Source organism: Anarhichas minor, unplaced genomic scaffold, assembly GCF_050575085.1.
Source record: "Anarhichas minor isolate MPS153535 unplaced genomic scaffold, ASM5057508v1 ptg000058l, whole genome shotgun sequence".
Lineage (NCBI taxonomy): Eukaryota > Metazoa > Chordata > Actinopteri > Perciformes > Anarhichadidae > Anarhichas > Anarhichas minor.
Window position 1 is genome coordinate 9,500,790 of NW_027466504.1, and position 20,908 is coordinate 9,521,697.

The 20,908-nt window shown below is 41.6% G+C and overlaps 1 protein-coding gene across 3 annotated transcripts in view; it reads left to right on the forward strand.

The window, feature by feature from the left end:
• The window catches only part of macrod2 (mono-ADP ribosylhydrolase 2), a 377,161-nt gene that overhangs the window by 342,563 nt on the left and 13,690 nt on the right, over window positions 1-20,908 (forward strand). The window contains exons 9-15 of one of the 3 annotated variants that reach the window (XM_076077082.1): window positions 3,307-3,385; window positions 8,967-9,005; window positions 10,700-10,759; window positions 15,423-15,461; window positions 15,841-15,885; window positions 17,639-17,785; window positions 18,448-18,516. In XM_076077082.1, the coding sequence (XP_075933197.1) occupies window positions 3,307-3,385; window positions 8,967-9,005; window positions 10,700-10,759; window positions 15,423-15,461; window positions 15,841-15,885; window positions 17,639-17,785; window positions 18,448-18,516 (478 nt within the window). The remainder of the gene's footprint in view (window positions 1-3,306; window positions 3,386-8,966; window positions 9,006-10,699; window positions 10,760-15,422; window positions 15,462-15,840; window positions 15,886-17,638; window positions 17,786-18,447; window positions 18,517-20,908) is intronic. The other 2 variants (XM_076077083.1, XM_076077084.1) reach the window with 2 other exon arrangements.

Sequence of the window (20,908 nt, forward strand, 5' to 3'; positions counted from 1 at the left end):
GAGACCAGCGCTTAGCGTGGGGGCTTGATTCCAACACACAGAGAAGGAGAGCGACTTCATTCTCTGCTCAAGTAGACATTACTCCACTATATCGTTACATAGCAAATAGTTGTTTGCTGCTATATTAATGCTCTGAAAGTCGAATAGAGAACCTTTAAACATGATAACACTATATGCCATTCTGTGAATCATGTTTTCTCCTTTGTTGTATGTGTAATCATCAATATAAAGCAGGCATGTACATGTAGTGCGTTGGTGTGTTATCGCTAATCTACATGAGAATGAACATTGTATTTTCAGTGTATGTGATTGTAAATTTGGTTCCAATCAGTTAAAATGCTCTCCAAGATTGTTCGTCTATGACTGCACCGTACTTTAGGTTTGCATGCAGGAGATAAGCTGACTTTGAGAGTACAAGGTGTTTTTTGAGACTGGTAGACTTTACTCTCACAAAGAAAGAGTCACAGATCACCTTCTCTGTTGTATTTGATTCCTTTCACACTGTTAAGAAGTCTTGGCCAGCAGTTTTTGTTTGGATACAGACAGAATGTCAGTGCTCTATTCTGGCATTTCTGGTTTTTATTTAGCATCCTGGTCCGGCTGGTATCTGTCAAAGACCATGATGTTCTTCTGATCTGTGGAATAAAAGAACTTGCCAAGCCTTCTGCAGAATGTGGACATGCTGTAACAGAAACTACACAAAGAGAATGAGGGAGAGGGAGAGGGAGCCAGAATCAAGAGTCTACACGACGTGGATACAAACATTTGGTTTTGTTTTAGCACAAGTTGTTAACTCAGAGTAATATTTCTCCTTTCCTTTATCACATCAAACACAACATAAGAGGAATGTAATCAACATCAAAGGTGTGTGTGTGTGTGTGTGTGTGTGTGTGTGTGTGTGTGTGTGTGTGTGTGTGTGTGTGTGTGTGTGTGTGTGTGTGTGTGTGTGTGTGTGTGTGTGTGTGTGTGTGTGTGTGTGTGTGTGTGTGTGTGTGTGGCATTTCGGTGTGTATCAATGCAAGGCATGAATTTATGATTCATTCTGTTTCACAGTGGGCAGTCAGTTTTAGAATGGAGCTCCATAAAAGAGTAATGGACATTCCTGGGGAGCTGCTGTCCTGTGGCCTTCCAGCACCCAGTGGAATGCACTATCTTGGCATATTATCACATTTTTCACAATCTGTTTGTCAGTGAGCCCACGACTTCAAAGAGGACTTAAAGCTGTCTTTCACTTTTTGTCGTTGTTGAGAGAGTGAGTCTACATTTTATGAACAAAGACCCCCCCCCCCCCCCCCGGACATCTAGCAAAATGAATGAATGTTACAATCCTGGATGCAGCTCCTAACATTTACTCCAAAGCTCGGATCATAAAGTATTAATAGATAGATGTCTGTATGAGCGCCAGAAGGGTGCCTCTTTGAATCAGATCCTTCGTGTTGGGCAGGGTCAGGAATGGGGCTGAAGCTGGTGAGCTCTCTTTATTCCCCCATAACAATACTATCTTGCATGGAGGAGGATGAGGGCCGGATAGCCACCATTATGGCTGTTTTGTAAAATTGCCATATTCAGTCAAGCGATTATCTGCTGCCGTGGTGTGTAATGCATCTCTGTGACTGTGACTGATGTTTGCACATCAAAGACTCCACTGGAAAAACGGGTAAAAGTGAAAGAGGTGACCTCTTTCTTTGCAATCTTTCAAAAGATTGGACTTATTTTAGACACATTATCACAGTCTGGAAAGTGTACATGGCCATTGGATAGCTTTATATATGTTTATAAACTAACAGTAGTCTACAGTATAAAGTATAACACACAGAGTTGTTTATATATTATTTTTACATCTAATTATTTGGCGAATGTCTGGGCTAGTGAAAGCACCAGGAACCATGATGCTCTCCAACTTTATCGTTGTTGTGCATTTGGGGGAAATAAATCATACTCATACCGAATACTTGAATGATTTTGGCCGTAAAGGTGGAAAACAAAATGATTTCCAGATTTCTACTGAGCCAACAATAGAAGTAAAATAACTCAAATATGCTGGAAGTTAATTGACATGTAATAATTTGTCATTACAAACTTTTAGTCAAAGAGCCAATGAGCTTGTTCAGAGTTTTATTTTACTGTTTGTTCTGTTAATCAAACAGAAAGGAACCTCTTTCCTTTCTAATCAAAGGTTGGTTGTCAGTGCCAAAAATATGATGCCAGAGTGTGATGCTACAGCTTTTAAATAATGCACAAATGACTCACACAGTTAGTAGTTTTGGGGGGTCTGGTTAGCATCAGTAGCGAATACAGAAAGCCTTAGACAGTTTTGAAATGTCAGTAAGGAAAAGGAGGAGTGACTGGCATTGATCATCAACACCCACTGAGCTATTCACATTTGTTGGAGCCTGATTTCACCTTTACTGAACCTTTACTGAATGCTTTTCTCACAAACATTCTGCAGCAGCAGGTTTCGTCTTTGCAGCCGTTGCATGAATAGTATACAGTACATAGATTTATTTTCAACATTGTTAAGCACCTGTAACCTCCGCACATACAAAGCATATCACATTTGCTGTTGTTGTTAGTGTTGACCACGTAACTGTTCCAAAGTTGTCGTTGAATCAACTTACGGTGCTACAACTGCACAGCTAGAAAACAAAGATCTAGGGCAAGAAAATGAAATGATTGGCTGATGGTAATATCAGTTATCTGACTTTAAAAAACAAACATATGTTAATGTTTCTGTCTGTATTGTTTTTTATGATGTTGAAACTGAAAATAAGTCATCTTGTTTTCCCCTAAAGTGTTTCAATTTCACAAATAGTTTTTTCAAGACATTTGTTTGAGGTTTCAATATCAAATGTACTTATACCATGTCATTATTGTTTTCAACATTTAATTATGTCTTTATGATCCTAAATAGTAGCGTAAAATACTTTATTTACCATTTCTTCGTGTAATTTTCAATTTGGGTGAAAGTATTCCTCGTTGTTTATCTTTAATGTCGCAATTTCATGTGGTTGCACTGTATTTGATACTGAGGCGTATTGCTCTGCTCAAACAATGCACCCATTCAATAATGCTTCCACTGATGCGATGTGCTGTTATATTCTCTAAAGGTTGTCTCAGAGGGTGTATGGTTGGTCTTGAAATGGAGGGTAACTAATTAGATTTCTGAATGGCTATGATTGTGGCCTGCTGGTGCAGACTATCATCAAATCTAAACTTGTCCAGTTAGTTTTTCTGTCATGTAATTCACCAGAGAGACTTTTTGCAATAACACTTATTGCTCTTCTGTCTCTTTTTCTTCCCGTGCAGATCACACGGGTCATTTTCTGTGTCTTCCTGGAGAACGACTTTGCCATCTACAAGAAGAAAATGTCTGAAATGTTTCCAGGTATGTGTCTAAACTTCCAATTGTCTGTACTACCACATCATTCCTTTTCCTCCCTTATCATTTAGTTTTGATGGTATTTGTGTAGTATGTGATGTCACCATGTACCTAAATGGCCGTCTGTATAGACCCAGGCAGCTTTGCTACCTTGTTTATCGTAGAAAACATCTGCAGCAAGAGATATGTTGTTCCTGGGAGCAGTGGCATAAGAACCTGTCAAGCTTGGTTGACACCTTCAAATGCAGACAAAGTCAACGCAGCCGCACGGCCATTTGGGAGATTAACAGTAATGATTTATGCAGACAGTTGGTAAAACAAGCGTCAGGTTCTCTATGGATTGCCTTAATAGGATTAGAATAGTTAGATTTCTTGTCAGCGAACCAGCAAGCTGATACTTTACATAATTATTGATACTCTGATGAGACTTTAATGTCAGATTTGATTGACTGTAATAACAGTCCTCGGCAGTGAATGTCTCCTGCAAAAGCTAAAAATTCAGGGATGCATAGCAACCGCTGATCGTCCTTGGTTACTGCTCCTCAATTCTTCGTGTGAAATAAACAAACATCCATTATCTTCAACTCCCACTCTCGTTTCTGTCTCTCTCTCAATTCCCTCCCCCCTTTTACGGCATCATCTTTTTTTTTTTCGGGGGCCAGGAGCAGTCACCAGCTCTGATGGGGGCTCCACGGAGGATTGAGTTTAATAGCTGGGGAGCTGAAAGAGGCTGGCTGGCTTCACCAGCCTTGCATTACCTCCCATTTACCTCACTTTTCCCTCCCCACCTCCCCAACGGAATACCTGCTCTCAGGCCTTCATCTCGCTGCTCCCAGATGGAGAGTGTTTTGTTCTCCCCCGTCATCTGTCCCGCTCCCGGCCTCGGCTCTGTACCCTGAAAGATTACATTATGGGGAGAGACCTTAATTATTATGCCTGCCCCCGTGCACCCAGCAGCCGTCTCATCATATTAGTGCTCTGAGATGAGAATCTGGGGCTGTTGTTCTCTAGTTATCACTCTCGCCACTTACAAGTGCTGTCAGTGGATAAATGCCCTGTATTTCTCCACGACTGGGAACAGAGGAGACACAAAACTACAGGCTCTGCCACAAAGGGGAATCAGAAAAGTTCTGAGAGCGAAGTTATTAGAAGACTCTTTAATAAATATTGTTAACCACCATGCAATGAGTTGCTAATGAGGGAGGCAGAGGTCAGTCTTTCAATTATATGTAGGGTTTTACCACAGGCACCACTTTTCCTCATCAAAGCGTCTCGCCTGTCACGTGCCCTTTGACCTCTGGAGTCAAAGCCACCTTTATCACTGCTGTATGTGTGGGCTAGAGAGGATATTAGTTCTATTATATACCAAGTCCTCTCGCTATGAAAACAACTGCTCTTTTAAGATGTTCCATTAGGAATGTGCTAAGATAACACAGTTACGTCTGTGATTGTAGACTAGACACTCGCGTACGGGAGTGAATTCTTTATCCAGCCAGGCTGCATCACGTCGATGAGTTCAACCGATGTTGATAGGTGTGCTTTAAAGAAAGAAGTGCTGATTGCACCATGTAGGGAAAGCATAACCAGGTAGTGTGAAAAGACTTTCATTTAGCCTGCGCAGAGTGGCAGTAGTGAATAAGATGCTGTGAATTAGCTCCGCAGGTGTGCTTGTATGCTTTCTGAACATCCTATCATCCTCACTGCTAGAGACAGACAGTCAGGTAGATCTTACAGCAACGCTGAATGCGTCACACAGAGGCCTGAGAACATTCTGTCTCCCGCACCATGCTCTCGTTTTTAATAACCCTCTGTCACGTCGAGCCCCTTCATATTCTCTCTCCCTCACTCATTCTCACTTACACCTCTCCTGGTTCCCATGCCACTAGCCCATTACCTCATCCACTTTCTATCATTTTTCCTCATTATATCAAGGAGGAGTTTCTCCACGGCCGCCTCTATCACCAACTTGTTGTTGAGGCTGTTGTGAATAGTGGCCTTGATGCTTCTGTAATTTGCCTGTGTGGTCGTGTGAAACTCAGGATCTTCCCTGTGACATCAGTTTCAAGCATGTCTAGAGCTGAAGGTTGGCGCAATAGATTTTTTTATTGAAGCCTTACTACTCTCATTTTTCATTGTATGGCTGCTTTCCTCATATTCAAGCAATCTGTCAAGTGACAATGAATGGAGCAGGAACGTGTAAACAGGACATTTGCATACAGGAAATTGCTTTATTACATTGTGCATTTCCACAAGCTGTCACTATGAGAGAGCCAAAATATGGTTACATCTCTGCAGAAGGAGGAAACTGAAAAATGGCCAAGAATACTCATCCACACCTGCATACAAGAACATCAGCCACGACACACAAACACATACATATAAAATAGGAGTTGCACCTATTCAAGTGTTGGATATTTCAACACTGACATCACAGTGAAACATTAAAACAAATGAACTTTTTGCAGTGGTTTGTGCCCCGTGTTCAAACAGACTCACAGAGGAGCTGCTGTTTGATGAGCAATGATGGAGTTCTCACAGAGAGACAAAGGTCTTTTTAATGAATGCCAGTTCAAGGAGTACTTCAGTTGTTTAGAGTTATATGTCGAAGCCTCTCAAACACAAATACTGAAATATGCAAATAACACAAGCAAGCTAATACACACAGCAACTATATGAAAAGCTTTTGCCTCTGTAGTGCCATTCGCCATCCATTACCCAACTCGCCTACTGAGCTCATAACCAGTGATATAATGACCTATTCATTACTTTAAAAAGGCCATAAAAGTTTACACATCTCAAAGGTGCTATGACAGTCTCGCTATCTGGTAAAGAGGACCATCAGTGTTCGCATCATTTGAATTAATACATGCACCTTGAATTACCATGGTTGTATTGTTAGAAAAAAAGTTATAACCATTAATCGACGGAGCTTAATCAATGCAATTAATCATACGACATGATTCTATTAAGTATTCAGATTGGTTCATAGATTGTGATTTACCACATGCTTGCCTTGGCACGTATTATTTGCGAGCATGGAAGCAGTCAGGCAGCTGTGGTTGCAGAGAGTAAAAGCATGTTGAAATTGATTCTGGGTACAATCCCTCACTAATATGATCCGGGTGGCTGCCCACAAGCTGGGCTCCATCTCTTCTTCTCCTCAATCAGACACAGTGCTGACAATATTAACACAGCTCACAGATCAGGAGGGGCTGTTACATTCTCCCCAAATGTTTCACTGACTCTCCAATTGACATTTGTTTACATGGCTCTTAATACACTCCAAACTCCCAACCCCACAGCCAGACACAAACCCCCCCAAATGTCCATAATAATAGCATCCCCTCAACCCCCCACTGCTTTGGAAGAAGTAAAGCTGGGTATGCACATGCTTCTATCACACACATGTAACGTGTGGAGAGAAGAGATGAAGGGCTCCAGGAACCCTGTGAGGGGTGAAAATTAAGTCTGTATTGCTTTCACGAGGCCATCCCGCTGGGCAGGGAAAAAAACCTGGTGCGTTAGCGATGTGATTGTCAAAAAGCACAGGGGCTCAGAGTCTCCCAGTCAGCTTTGGCAGATATGAGGATTCACTTTTACTCATCATAATTGAAAATGTTCACGTCTGTGCATGAATCATAGAGATGTAGAAAATACAAAAAAGAACAAATACATATCCTGCAAGTTTCTTATCAACGCGGTCTTTTTGATGTTATAGAGGTTTAGAACTTGCTTGGCTGTAGTACAGTTACAACTTTAAATACATAATGGCATGCTATACCAACATTTGAGTGAAAAATGTAACTTACAGCAACAGCTCTTCCTCTTTGAGGATCGACACCACAACTAGACGGTTAGCTCAGCTTAGCATAAAGACGTGTAGCTGGAGGAAACAGCTAGCACCTCTAAATGACACCAATAAACATGATGTATCTTGTTTGTTTAATCTGTACATAAAATGAAGTGTAAAAACAAGTTGGGTTTGATGTGCCGGACTATTTCTTGGTCGGGTGCAGTGACTTCCTGAAATGATGTCATCACCCTGAAGTTGCCAGGCAACCAGAGGAGACATGTAACATGTTAATTAGGGAGCTTTTGAGCCACTAATGCTCTAGTTTCATATTTGGCACACATAAAATGAAAGTGACATTCATCCTCTCGCCTAACCCTCAGAAAGAAAGCATATGAGCATATGTCAACAAAATAGTTTTTGTTGATCCAAAGATCAAGCAGGCCATCTTGCAAGAATCCCTTGTGTGATGCTAACCGTGCAATTGTGTTGTCTTTACCCCTAGATAACAATAACCGTGTCATATATTGTTTTTCTAGACTAAGTTGCATGCATTTCTTGTGTTGACAGCAGCGTTGAGCAGTGGTAATAATGTCATAGCATGTGGCAGTAGCTGCGACACTCCGTTTTCCATCCTTGCACTATTGTTATACTGTATCAGCGGGCCGTCCTTTGTTTCCCCAAGCAGGGTTAGATTAATGCACTGTACCCTTCTATTCAGTGTTATACAAAAGAAAAGTCTGTCGCTGGATCCACTGGGAGCTCTGATGGTTACACTTCCACAGAACAGATGACAACAGCCTTTCATCACAGCTAATGCTTGCTTTTGCTTGTAAACCACAACGCAATCATTGCTCAGACTCATTCACCGCCATATATACACACACACACACACACACACACACACACACACATACACACACAGTCATAAATGTGCCCTCACATATGCTCCATTCATATGAACTGTGCATATTAAAATGCAAGCACACGCATGCTATATATATGGTGGCTTGACTTAAAGAATGTTGAGGCATGCTGAGATCTGAGTGTGTTGAGTGTGGTTGTAGGATTGGAGCCGGGATCTGTGAGCAGGAATCCACAGCTCCTCACTCACTCTCTACCCCTCTCTCACTCTGCAGCTCTGCATCCTTCTCATCTCTCATTGTGCAACTCAACTCATCCCCCCCGAAACACCTTTAGTTCACTTAGTCTGTTTCACATAATAGATGTATATAGAAAAGAAGAGAAATTCAAAGTTTTTTTGTTTTGTTTTTTAAAGGCGCAGTTGTCCTCCCCAGCCTGCAGTCACTTGTAATTTAAGGAAAATAGGAGTTTTTGTGTATTATTTATGCTGAGCCTACCAGTATAGCTTTAATTGAAAAAGAATGTCTGATAAATGTGACCCCCTTCCCCCAAACACACACCCACACATTCATTCATTTGGTGTAATAACTCACTAGATCCAAGGCCGTCTGGTGGCTAATTTGAGGGAAGCTGTAAAGGGTTTTTGGTAAGATTTGGGAGCATGGCAGCTGGTGTGGAAGTAGGAGGTGAAAACGTATCTGCAGAAATGTGAATAGAATGGGTTTTTCTTTCCATGCCAAAAGAAGAATCATAAATCAATCGCAATCTACTTACGCTTTTTGTTTAATTGGTTGCTTGGTTTAAGTAGACAGAGTACACAGCAAAATACTGTGCTCTAATATTATAATCAGGGAGACAAGTTGTGATGACTCGCTGTATCTTACATTATAAAATAGCATGCTTTGACATGCTGTCTTCTTCCCCCTCTGCCAGACAATGACATGGAGGTTACAGAGGAGCAGCTGAAGGGAGGTGAGTGACAGAATATTTCATGGTTGCCTTTTCACCTGAACACCTCCATTAAAGCACACAGAGGATGAGTGAGCGGCGTAGCTGCAACTGGTGACAGCGATTTGCTAGGTTTTATGCAGCAGATGAAATTGAATGTTTATTCATTTGGTGACGAGTTGAATCCCAGGCCTGACACATCGCAGTTAAAAATACTTCATGTCAGGTGCATTACATTACTAGAGCTTATATCCACAGCTAATTCCCAACACCATTCTGTTCATCCGGCTTACGGGCACAATGCCTTCAGACCACCTTAAGCGAGTGACAAAAAAACAGCAGAGCAACATCCCTCCGCAGCATGCGCCTGGCGATGGCACAAACACAACTGTCAGCACATAATGCTTTTATCACCGCGCCATCTTGGCACACGGCCTGAAACTCCCAGATACTGCTTATCGGGATAAACTATTGACATTTGTCTGTGCAATGATGTCCTGAATAAGAGATGGCTTGAACGGAAAGCCGCGTGGAAGTGAATAGCAGGAACAATAGATCCAATTGACCTGTGAAGCAGTTACTTTTTTTTCTCATTTGTAGGCAAAATAATTTCATTTTTATGAAATCTACTGCCTCTAGCAGTTTTCTCCAAGGTACAGTAGGTCTGAGAAAGCAGCTGATGGCAAGTTTTCTTTATGAGTACGAGGGGATTCAGAGCAGGGTCCTGCCAGATCTAATGGCGCTGTCCCTCGAAGACGTCATAGTGCACGTGCAACCAACTAAGCAAAGAGCAATGTTAGTTTTACTGTCTGTCAAATAAAGTGTTCAGATTACTGTAGATGTAGAACCCAGGGTGCTATCAAAATGTTTTTTCTCCTAAAGTTCCCCCCATGATTTGCCAATTACACGCATCTGTGTTTTCAATGAGATTCCATTTTGGGTGAACATAAAAGGGCTGTTTTATAAGTGCACTGTAAAATGTGATATTCCAGAGTAAAACAATGTGCACGCAATGGCTGAATCGTAAAGACTTGGCTGAGAGGAAGTGCCTTTGAGTTTGTCGTATTTGTTGGTGCCTGAGCGACTGCGTTGTTTTCTGTCGGGTTCCTTTTTACACCGCATACTCTATAACAACATAGCACCAGACCATATCAAGCCAGCTGAAATAACCCCTGATAATCCTAGCTCTGTTGTATCATCATGCCAGCTCTGCCCCGGTCCAGTTTGGACTTGTTTGATGGGCCTCTGAGCCAGTGCCAAGGACTGGCCTTTTATTGTGCTCCATCAGCCAGAGCTTGAATCGGTGCAGGTTGGAGCCTATTCAAAGGATCGAATGACTGCCATTCTCACAGGGAATGGCGCTTTTGTCTCGCACTGCGATCTGGAGTCTGTCACAAAGCCTCACATTCCTTCTTCCCTTCGGTCCCACAGGAGTATTTTTTTTTTTTTTGTCTGGCAGGTATAAAACAAAACAGTGTAAAAGGCTGTGAGTTCTCCCACAGGGTGTTGTAGCGTGGTCAGCCGAAGCAGGATAGCCAAGTTAGAATAATCAGTGCTCCGATGAGTTTGGCTTTCCAAAAGTCTTTAACTCACACCATCTCTCATCTAACAGTTCCAATTGACAAGATGTCACGCCCTTCGCATCCTGATGGTGTTGGGGGATAACGACATGTCACTCCCCCGTCTGTAAATCACCATTTATTCTTGTATATTTATAGATGACACACCTCCATCTACGAAATCCACGACCAAGGAAGAAAGTGAAGACGGTAACAGACGTAAGCATGTGTGTGTGTGTGTGTGTGTGTGTGTGTGTGTGTGTGTGTGTGTGTGTGTGTGTGTGTGTGTGTGTGTGTGTGTGTGTGTGTGTGTGTGTGTGTGTGTGTGTGTGTGTGTGTTTGCGTGCGTGCCTGTTTCTTTTGTATTCTAATTTGAATAATCATAACTATGTTTTGGACATGCCAAGTGTCATGACTAGTAAAGGAAACATTGATATGATAATTATTTGTTTTGTGTGTATGAAGTAATGGAGTGTGTTCCTCGTCGGTTAACTCTTGCTCTCTGGTGCCAAGTTCCTCTTTGGGGAAATGAATACAAGATGAAGCGTGGTCTTTTTTTAAAGAATGTTTTCTTTGAGGCAAACTTATTTAAGAAGCCATTATCTGGCTATTCTGCCGTTTCAGCCGTTTCAGCCCCTTTGGATGTGTAATATTGAAACAGTTATAGGCTTCTCCGATACGATGGACCAAAGATAATTAGATTCTTACACTGGAGGGTGTTAGTAGGCAATTAAAATCGTACACCATCCATTTGTCTTCAAGCCTTAAGGTTGCAGGGAATTTTTGAAGATAGCAGTCATGGTTGTTTTCTTTGGGGAAACGGGTTCTCGGCTGATTGTGAGGGGCTGGACTAGATAGCGCAGACACTTCAAGGACGTCAATACATTCTGTGTTGTTAAACAATTCACAATAAGTCATTTCTCCCCGCCTATTCAGCATACCTTTCCCTAATCCACAGCAGTAATTCAATATGATTCACAAATTCAATCAACAGCATTAGGAGGGCATAAGTATTTTGTAATAATCTTTATAAATCCTAATTTATCAGGCCCGGCAGCTTAATAGTAACTAATCCATTCACAAAAGGCCTTGGCACAGCTTTCCAGCATGGGAACACTCAGTCCTTGACACAACCTCTCTCACAGGAAAGGAATGAAAGGATTTTGTACTGCCTGCACTGCAAAGGTTAGGTCTGGTTCGATGTAGCACATAGCAAGGATTAATCATAGAAAACACTCAGATGTCAAGATAGCGCAGAGCAGAGGAAATGCGAGCGAGTCAGCTCTGTGAAACAGACATTATAAGATGCTTGAGAGTCTGTTCTCCCGTGTTTTAAGAAAGATGCACTGTATTTCACCATCTTGTCTATAGAGCCAGCAAAGCAGGTCACCTGTTTGGTATAGTCAATATGTGGAGCACTTTTTGGAATAAATTACACTGCAGCACACAGTTAGTGGAGTGTGTCTGTCAATATGGTTCAGTGCGATCCATCACATCCATCACGCTCCTCAGGGGATTCACTCTCGTCAGTCCACGGGTCAGACATGAGGGGTTTTCAGCCACGGCACTGATTAAGAGAAAGCATTAAGGCTTTCTGTTGTTCCATGATGAATACACTGGTTAGTGGACTGAAGGTAATTATAGGGCTGCACTGTCACACACACACTGCTACAACTGCAACTTTGCACGAGCAAAATGCTTCTTCAGTCTCAGTGGACTGAAGGAAGAAAACAGTGAAAAGCACACAATTAGCAGGAACAACCAACTGTAAGATCTTATTATGAACATCAGACAAAATCAAAACACGTCTCACATTATTTTTTACATTACTGTGTATTATGTGTTTTTTTAGATTTATTTGTTGTTATTCTATTCTCTAAGCATTGGTTTACTATTCATTGCTTTTATCACGTTGTTTTTTGTGATCTTTTCTAAGCACTTATGTCTCATAAATCTCTAATGAATGTCCTACTTTCATGAGACATTTCAAATGTAAAGTGCTCTATAAATTAAGTTCTAATTATATTTACTTTAGGACCAACACAACAGGGGAGTTGTTCAGATTTAAGAAACGGTATCACAACTCTTTTTCAAAAGCAGCAAACACGCGATCCCTCGTCATCTACAAATAACCCCTGAGGTGTATTTGCAAAAGAGGATCACAGAAAACTGTGTGTGTATGAAGAGCTATGTTGTGATGTAATCCACATGAAACATAGGCACAGCATGCAGATGCTGCGAGCTATAGAAAGAAGAAAAGACAGCGTGGGGAAGGGTGGGTGAGACACAGAGGGGGAACGCTGGAATAGAGGTCCAGGGCAGGGTATTGCCTCTTTAGAGCATACCTGAGTTGGCAAGCAGCCCCACAGTGTCTATTATTTGATATCAGATTGGTATTAGTGAGATTAGTGGATGTCACAGGGCACGGTAAAATGTGAACATTGAGCCAGGAATCAATGCCTGGCTGGGTCTGTTTGCCTGGCATGAGTGAGCCTTCTGGGAAATACCCGAGGAAGAGAGGGGGAGATGGTGAGAGATGGCACAGAGCGTGGATGGACATGCAGATTAATTAATAACACTGTGTGTGGACAGACAGTGAGCCTCTCCATGGGATGCCATCTCTTACACCGTGGCACCCTGTGGAGCATCGCTCATAAATACACTTGCACTTTGATCACACACACCCACACGCACACATTTTACATACAAGAGGTCTTTGAATAAGAGCTGTTGGTCATCTCAGAGCCCCTTTTCCTTTACACATATCTCATGAATTTTTCAAGTTTTTTCTGAAATTTCTGAAAGGGAGATACTGATAAGGGAGTACTGCGTTTACTTCCTTGGAAGTGTCATCTGTATATTAACGGTCATGCAAGTAGGACACACAGGGAAGGTTGCATATCAGCATCTAAATAGTTTATGCTCTTCTGATACTGTACTCCTGAATCTGATGTTGACATAAATAAATCATTTAAGTGTGTGTGACACTAACATTCTATTCAAGAAAGCACTACAGCGTTGTCGGTCATTCAGCAACAAGTGCAGGCGAGTGCCTGAAATTGCCTTTTAGTCGCCATATTTTTGAAAGTGGAAATCATGGGAGTATTGACACTGACATTTTGAGGTGTGGACTTTGGCTGGAGCCCTTCTGTGTGAAGTATGTTCGGCCCTGACTCACAGTAAAGCCACTCAGTGAGTATTGGGGAGGAAAGCTGTGACAATGCTGCCACCTGCTGTCAGGAGCACATGAGTGAGCGACCTGGTGGAGGTGCTGGTTGGGTTTTTACTTTGTGAGAGAGACAATGTTCTAATCAAACTTATCTGGGAGCCATTATACATCACATCTGCCCTACATAGACTCTTTTTGTTGTCTCGATTGTGTGTGTGTATGTTGTGTGTTTATCCACAATCTGTCTCTTAGCTTCCTTTATCACAAATTAAATACTGTTCCATTCAATACACCAAACACAAATGATCAAATAACAGGGAGGAAATTACATTCAGCCTTTTGTCGTATCTGATCTATTGTTGCTTGGGAGCACTTTAGACGGATACAACAGCCATGCATGATTTTTAAACGCAGGAGAAAGGTTTAGGATGACCTCATGGCCAGAGAGGCATTCATCTTAACCTGCTTTTCCCAGTGAAGTATTCTTTCCAGACCCCTGTCTGTGGCTCCATCTCAAAATGCCAGTCACGATTAATAGAAAGAATTGCCATCTACTGTGTGTCACCAGCATTCTGTGTGATGGACAGAGGCACTTGAGTAAAACATGCAGCACTGGTAGAACTGGCCTTTTCCCCATTTAATAGAGGCTGGCATTTTTATTGTTCTGAGCGCTGGGCAAAATTGCATAGATATGAAAAAATGGTTTCTCTCTACAGCTTGTTAAAAAAGCAATTATAGAAGCTGCACAATAGCCATTGTAGAGCATGTTCCCTTATTGGTGTCATGGCTTTCATTTACTCAATTTGTCCCAAATGTCATTGGTGTGTGTGTGTGTGTGTGTGTGTGTGTGTGTGTGTGTGTGTGTGTGTGTGTGTGTGTGTGTGTGTGTGTGTGTGTGTGTGTGTGTGTGTGTGTGTGTGTGTGTGTGTGTGTGTGTGTGTAAGAATGTTTGAGAGCAAGAAAAGGGGTGAGGATGGTGTGGGGTAAGAGATATAATGCAGGGATTCGTTTTTTTTATGTCACTACTGACAACTGCCTTTTGTGCATACATTGGACACATTTTGCCACGGTGTTGTGCAGTAGATAGACAACTTGAGGTATGATGTCTGTATGCATCAGCCACACAGTGGTATAGCTGTATCACTGTGTCATTCTCCAGTGAACTGTAGAAAACAGAAACCTCATGGACTTCGCTAAAACGATGAAACATGATACGTTTTAGTATCATGTTTCATCGTGTCATCGTGATACTATTCACTATTCTTTAGTATTATAGTGATACTATATTTTAGCCATGGTGCCTTGGATTTCAATTTGTCCAATACTTTAAAAAAAACTGCTAAACAACAACTGAAGTTTAAAGCTGGATATGTCAAAGACTAGCAAAGCTAACAAATTAACTTTGAATAATGACTTGTTATTAGGAGGTTCAGCAGTAGGTTCTCTCACCAATAACCGAGAGCACGGACAGAAAACTAATGAACAAATGAAACTCCTCTATTTTAAAACACATTGTGAAAGTGAGGCTAGAGAAACAGGAGGTAACTGTTTTAAAAGGTGATGCCAGTTCCCACAAGATGAATCCTTTGCCTTAAGATGAACAGTTTATGATCATTAGTATGACTGGTAGCTCTGTTGTCTAAATTTGAACGACTGGCATTATTCCAATGCATGCTTGTGCTTGGCTGATGATTCCTTTCCCTCTCTTTTCAGGTAAAGAGGAAATAGGTGATGAAGACAAGGGTGATGATGGTAATGTAGCTCTACGGACCATTAACACATGCTCTGAGCCCCTCGGCTCTACCAGTGCTTCTTGATGTCATTTGTCATCAAAAATTGAATTTTCTATTCGCTCCAGTTCAGTCCTTCCGTTCCGTGTGCCACCACTCCAACTTCTCTTATCACAGAAGCTTGGAACAAAGAAACCCCTCAATTATGCATGGTTTTAGAAGTGACATTCTTTTTTGCACTTAATTTATGCATGTCTTTGTGGATCTGTTGCTCTCATACTGCAGAACAAAGACAAAACTACACAAAGAGATGGAATAAAAAGGCAGTTTGAGGTGACATTGAAAGCCAAGTCAATTCAACTCCAGGCACTAGCACTGAACTTAAATGTTTTCTGTTCCAGCTGCTGTGGGAAATGAAGACGTGGACATGGCGAGTCAAAACCCAGGTATAGTACAGTCACAAGCCAAGGCTCCAGCACAGACTGGGGTGTGATTATGTGTTTCTGTCGGTGTGCAGATTGACACTATACCATACACATCACTCTCTGAAGGGGAAGGAGCGCACATTAATCCAACTCTTATCTTTGGGAGGAGATGGGAATTGTACGAGCTGACCGACGTGCAGCTCGTGGTTTTCACTTCAGCTAAGGGTTTGATTAAAGATCTAACCTGATCAGTCTTGTTAGCAGCAGAGGCATAACTACTATTCAAAGCTCTAAATGCATCTCTACAGGCTGGATGAACACACCCCGAGACTCTGATGTGTTTTGTTGTGCTGACAGCGAGAGCCTTAAGTGAATTGGGTGGGTTTGTGTTTGTGTGTGTGTTTGTGAGCAAACATGTGTTACACAGAGGCCACCATTAACGTTGAGCTAGAACCATTTCTCTTTCTCCGAATATCTTCTGTGCTGCTGGTATATAATTAAGATTCTGCATTTGCATATTGGCAGTGTGCAGTGCCTCGCCTCTCTTCTGTTTTTGTTTTATTCAAATCCCATCCCATTGACAACGATTTGACAGATAGAGCCTCTCTGAACATGAATTTTGTAGATATTCTATGAGAGAGTTACAGCAAATCCAGCCCTGGGATGCTATTCAAAATCTGCGATATGTAATTACTTTCTCGTGAGACACAAACAGAGAGAAAGGAGCCAGGAGGAGCAAAGATATACAGTTTTAAACAACACCTGCAGACTAATTCAGCCAAAAATACAGCAGTGGCATCATTCTTGTCTCTGTGTGTGTGTGTGTGTGTGTGTGTGTGTGTGTGTGTGTGTGTGTGTGTGTGTGTGTGTGTGTGTGTGTGTGTGTGTGTGTGTGTGTGTGTATTGCAGGTGAATACCAGAGACCACAGATCAATATGTTATTCAATAATGTGGTCTTGGTTACTTTGTAAAATATATCCTTTGCACACAGACGTTTATTAGCACATTTATTTACCTTAAGTGCTCTGCTCCTTCACATTTTGTTTTGTATTAGTCCTTTACATGCAAATGTTGTTCTTTATCTATTAGTAATATGCATGTTTTATTTATCATACCTTTAATTATGCAGGTAATCTCATTGCGACACAGGGTCTCATTCTCAAGAGAGACCTGGTAAAGACACAGCAGCAGTACAACACATAGTGGACATTTATACTGAGACAGAAATACAACACAAATCATAAGTTAGGTATATGAGCTATGAGTGGTATGTGTGCCAAATAGGTAGTTTAAAACTATTATAAAGATTGAGAGCGGACCCTGACAGAAGTTCTTTCCAGAGTTCTTACACGTAGTTTAAAATCACATATTTTAACTTTTCCTTCAAACATTAGAAACCACACCCTAGCAAACAAGCACCTAGTGCAACCCTTATAACACTAACCATCACATTCTTTATATCTTGGATTACTGTTAGTTGGCTGTCTTAGCAATCTGCATTTAAGCAAGTTTATACAGCCCAAAGCAAGCTCTTTCTCTTGAGAAAATGTTTGTTTTTTACTTCTTTCCTTTCAACCCTGTGCTCTTCAAACTGGAATAGAGCAACCTCTGGGTGTGAAAATGTTTCTGAGAGATTTCCAACAGCAGTCATGACGTATGGGCTTGTTTTCTGCCATGTGTTACAGGATTTATTGTGAAGGCTTTGATTCCCTTTGCCTGAATTAATCCTTCAAAATGTACTTCTTTTTACATTTCAATGTTTGTGCGCCTGCAGATGAAAATTTAGAAAACGAGGAGCCAAGTCAAGAAAAGGATAAAGATGAAAATGAATACCAAGACAAAGATGAAGAGCTAGGAACTGACAACAAGGAAGAGAAAGATGAAGCCAAAAGCATCGACAGCGAGAAAGATGAAGACAAAGGTATATAGTTAAGGGTGCATGTGTTTGTTTCTATTTTTTACATCAAAGACTTTGTGGTACATGAGTTGTCAGTCACAAATATTCATACCAATTTGAAAAAGGTTCAGGTGATGATGTGATTCCCTGATAGCAACTGTTTTTATCACTGCATGCAGCAAAATGTCCAGGGGGCACTGAGGCAGACATGAATAAGTCAGTTCAATGCATGAAACCGTGATGGCCTGAATAATGACATAGCCAAATGGAAACATAGATGTTTACGTTTTTTGGTTTACTAGCAATCTAAAATGACACCATTGGGAGATGGGACACTACAAATGCACAATAAGGGTGTTTTTTATTTTTTATTTCTTGCTGTCAGTGTTTGAATCTGCGAATTCATCTCTCAGCACAGAATAAGCAGAACCAAGTGGGGAGGAAATGGCTCAAATTGCGTGCAGTATTGCACATTGGACTTACAATATTCTATCACTGGAGCCTCATACTGTAGTACTCACACTAACCACAGTAACAAATACACACACAAGCAAAGGTGATCTCACTGAGGACATGGCACGTCAAGCTTCTTTTTGCAGACACGTGGGTGCGATCTCCTGCCAAAACACTGACGTCGTGTGAATGTGTAGCGTAACAAACATGAGAGCTTCGCTTCCTTTTTCCAGCAGAGGCAGAGCAGCCTGCCGAGAAGGCAGAAGATGACGACACAGCAAAGTCCACTGTGGAGATGGAAGGTAAGATCGGATTTGTCTGGATTTGATTTCCTATGATTTGATTTGACCTGATGGACAGTCTGACTGACTGACTTTTTATCAATGTGATGTTACACTCCAGTCTGTTTGTATCTGTATACTTGTGTATTGAATTAGCATGGCCAGCGTTGTTTTTGTTTTGTGCTGTTTGTCAAACTAGTTTTCTCCTGGAATCAATCTCAGCCGGTCTAAGATCTACTTCACCCATACAACATCACTTTGTACAGGAGGTGTAGGCATTGCAGGGGGCCTCAGGAGGTATAACACGTCTCTGGAAGCCTCAATGGAGGTGCTGAGATCCGTCAATCACATCAGATATAAAAAATTTATTTTTGAAAATATATATAAATAAGACTGACTATCATAGCTGTAAGGATTTAGCATTGCTCTCTCATTGGCAGAAGGAGGCTGGCAATGTTCAATGTTTTTCTATCGTTAACAAATCATTAGGAAAGTGTATTGTGTGTATCCAACGCCTAAAACAGCGTATTCCTCTGTGCTATAGACTTCCATTGTTCAATAACAAAAACCCATCAATGAGCCAAACCATTGCACTGGGTGACCTGGGCCTTCATGAACATTAGCACTGTAGTTTGTTCAGAGTCAATTCCACATACACCACCATGCTGTAGTAATAATGCTATAGTTAATCAACAGCTGAAAATAGTCCCCAACAAATCCACTATTTACTCCTGTTTGAGTGACATTTGTTTAAAAGTGCTCAGCTGTTTCAGGAATTTACTTTGCCTTAAAAAAAAAAAAAAAAAGACAGGGTAGAGAAGTCAGAAAGTATTGAGAGAAAGTCTTACTTTGTTGGTTTTGAGCTTGTTGACAATAAGAAAAATATAATCAACATTAAATGATATTGTACTGTACAGCTCTATGCATCTCTCTCTGTTTTAGCCAAGTTGCTTTATTCAGCCACTCCAACACATTCTCACCCCAATGAGTCAAATACAGCAGCTTGGTGGCCCTAAGCTTTAAACTATGACGCTCTACGTACCCCTAGAGTTTTGGGACATGGCAGGCACGGCGCAACAAGTTACGCTTATTATGTGCAGTGTCGTTTCAAAATAAACTTGCACCTTCACAGGGATTTAGGTTTAGGCAACAAAACCACTTAGTTAAACCACTTAGAAAAGAGCGTGGTTGACGTTAACTTGACTGACTAATGACTCGTATGATTAGCGACTCACGACACTAGCGACCGACATGACGCATGTCAAAGTTAAATTTTCTTTTGCACGAGACAAGAACAGCTGTCTCCTGGGTGAAAGTCCTGTGTTTGTTTGACTCGCCCACCCCGTGTGAACTAACTTGCTTTTTATATCACAGCAGTTGCTCTGAGCAATAAAGACGCGACTGTGTTTACATTGAAGTTAGTTGCAAGCCCGTTGCATCACTACACTCGCCAAAGAGTGCCTCCGTGCGTCGGTGTCGGGACGCTGAGGAACATTGGCCACGCCATGACGCATTGGGAATGAAAATGGTTTAGTCAATCCAGTTGAGCTCCATGATAAGGCCAGTCATTTTGTTTGGATCAAACAACTCTTTCTTCTCATTTATGTTCATTAGTTGACCACATGGGGTAATCTATCTTTATTCATCCTCAGCTTTCTCTGGCTCACATTGTCACTGATTGAGGGTATTGTTGAGGGTTAGATTGTTGAGCCCCAGCCACCCCTCTCCCACCACTGCACTAACACAAAGGTCTCAGTCACTCCCTCACCTCCATTTCACTTTCTCTTTGACTGACATTCAATTAATTTAGGTTGAGAGTAAACATTCCAGATAGATCCATCTGAGATAGCCTTCTCCATCCTCTCTGAAAAGCCATTGGAATACGTCCCGCAAACACTACAGGCTTTCCATCACTGGAAAGCTTCACTTCAGCCTGTTGATTGTGTCTTGCCTGAGCCCGCCAGTGTCTGTCACTGTCTAGGGTTGCCATGGGCCGTGTACTGTGTGGTGGCACTGTCAACCAGTAAACAGTGGTGTCATTCTTGATTGCAGGCAGATTGCATTCTGTATAGAGGAGCAGAGTGCAGACTCAAACTGTCTCGAAGCCCGGCTTAGCCACGCGTAACCGGCTATTCACAGGACGAGACCAAATGATTCCCGAGCCAATACCCTTTATTAAAAATAATAACTGTAATCAGGCTGCCTGCTCATGGCCATAGAGGTTAAATCTGCTTCACTGAAAGGAGTAATAAAGTGCCTCATAATGGTGGGAGGAATGCCTAATGAATCAAACAATTTGAGGACAACTGAAAATCAGGTTGCTTCACACACATATGCATACACCTAACCATGAGTCATGAGTGTGTGTCTGTCTTTTACATTAAGTCCTACCTATTTCATCCTTAACTATATT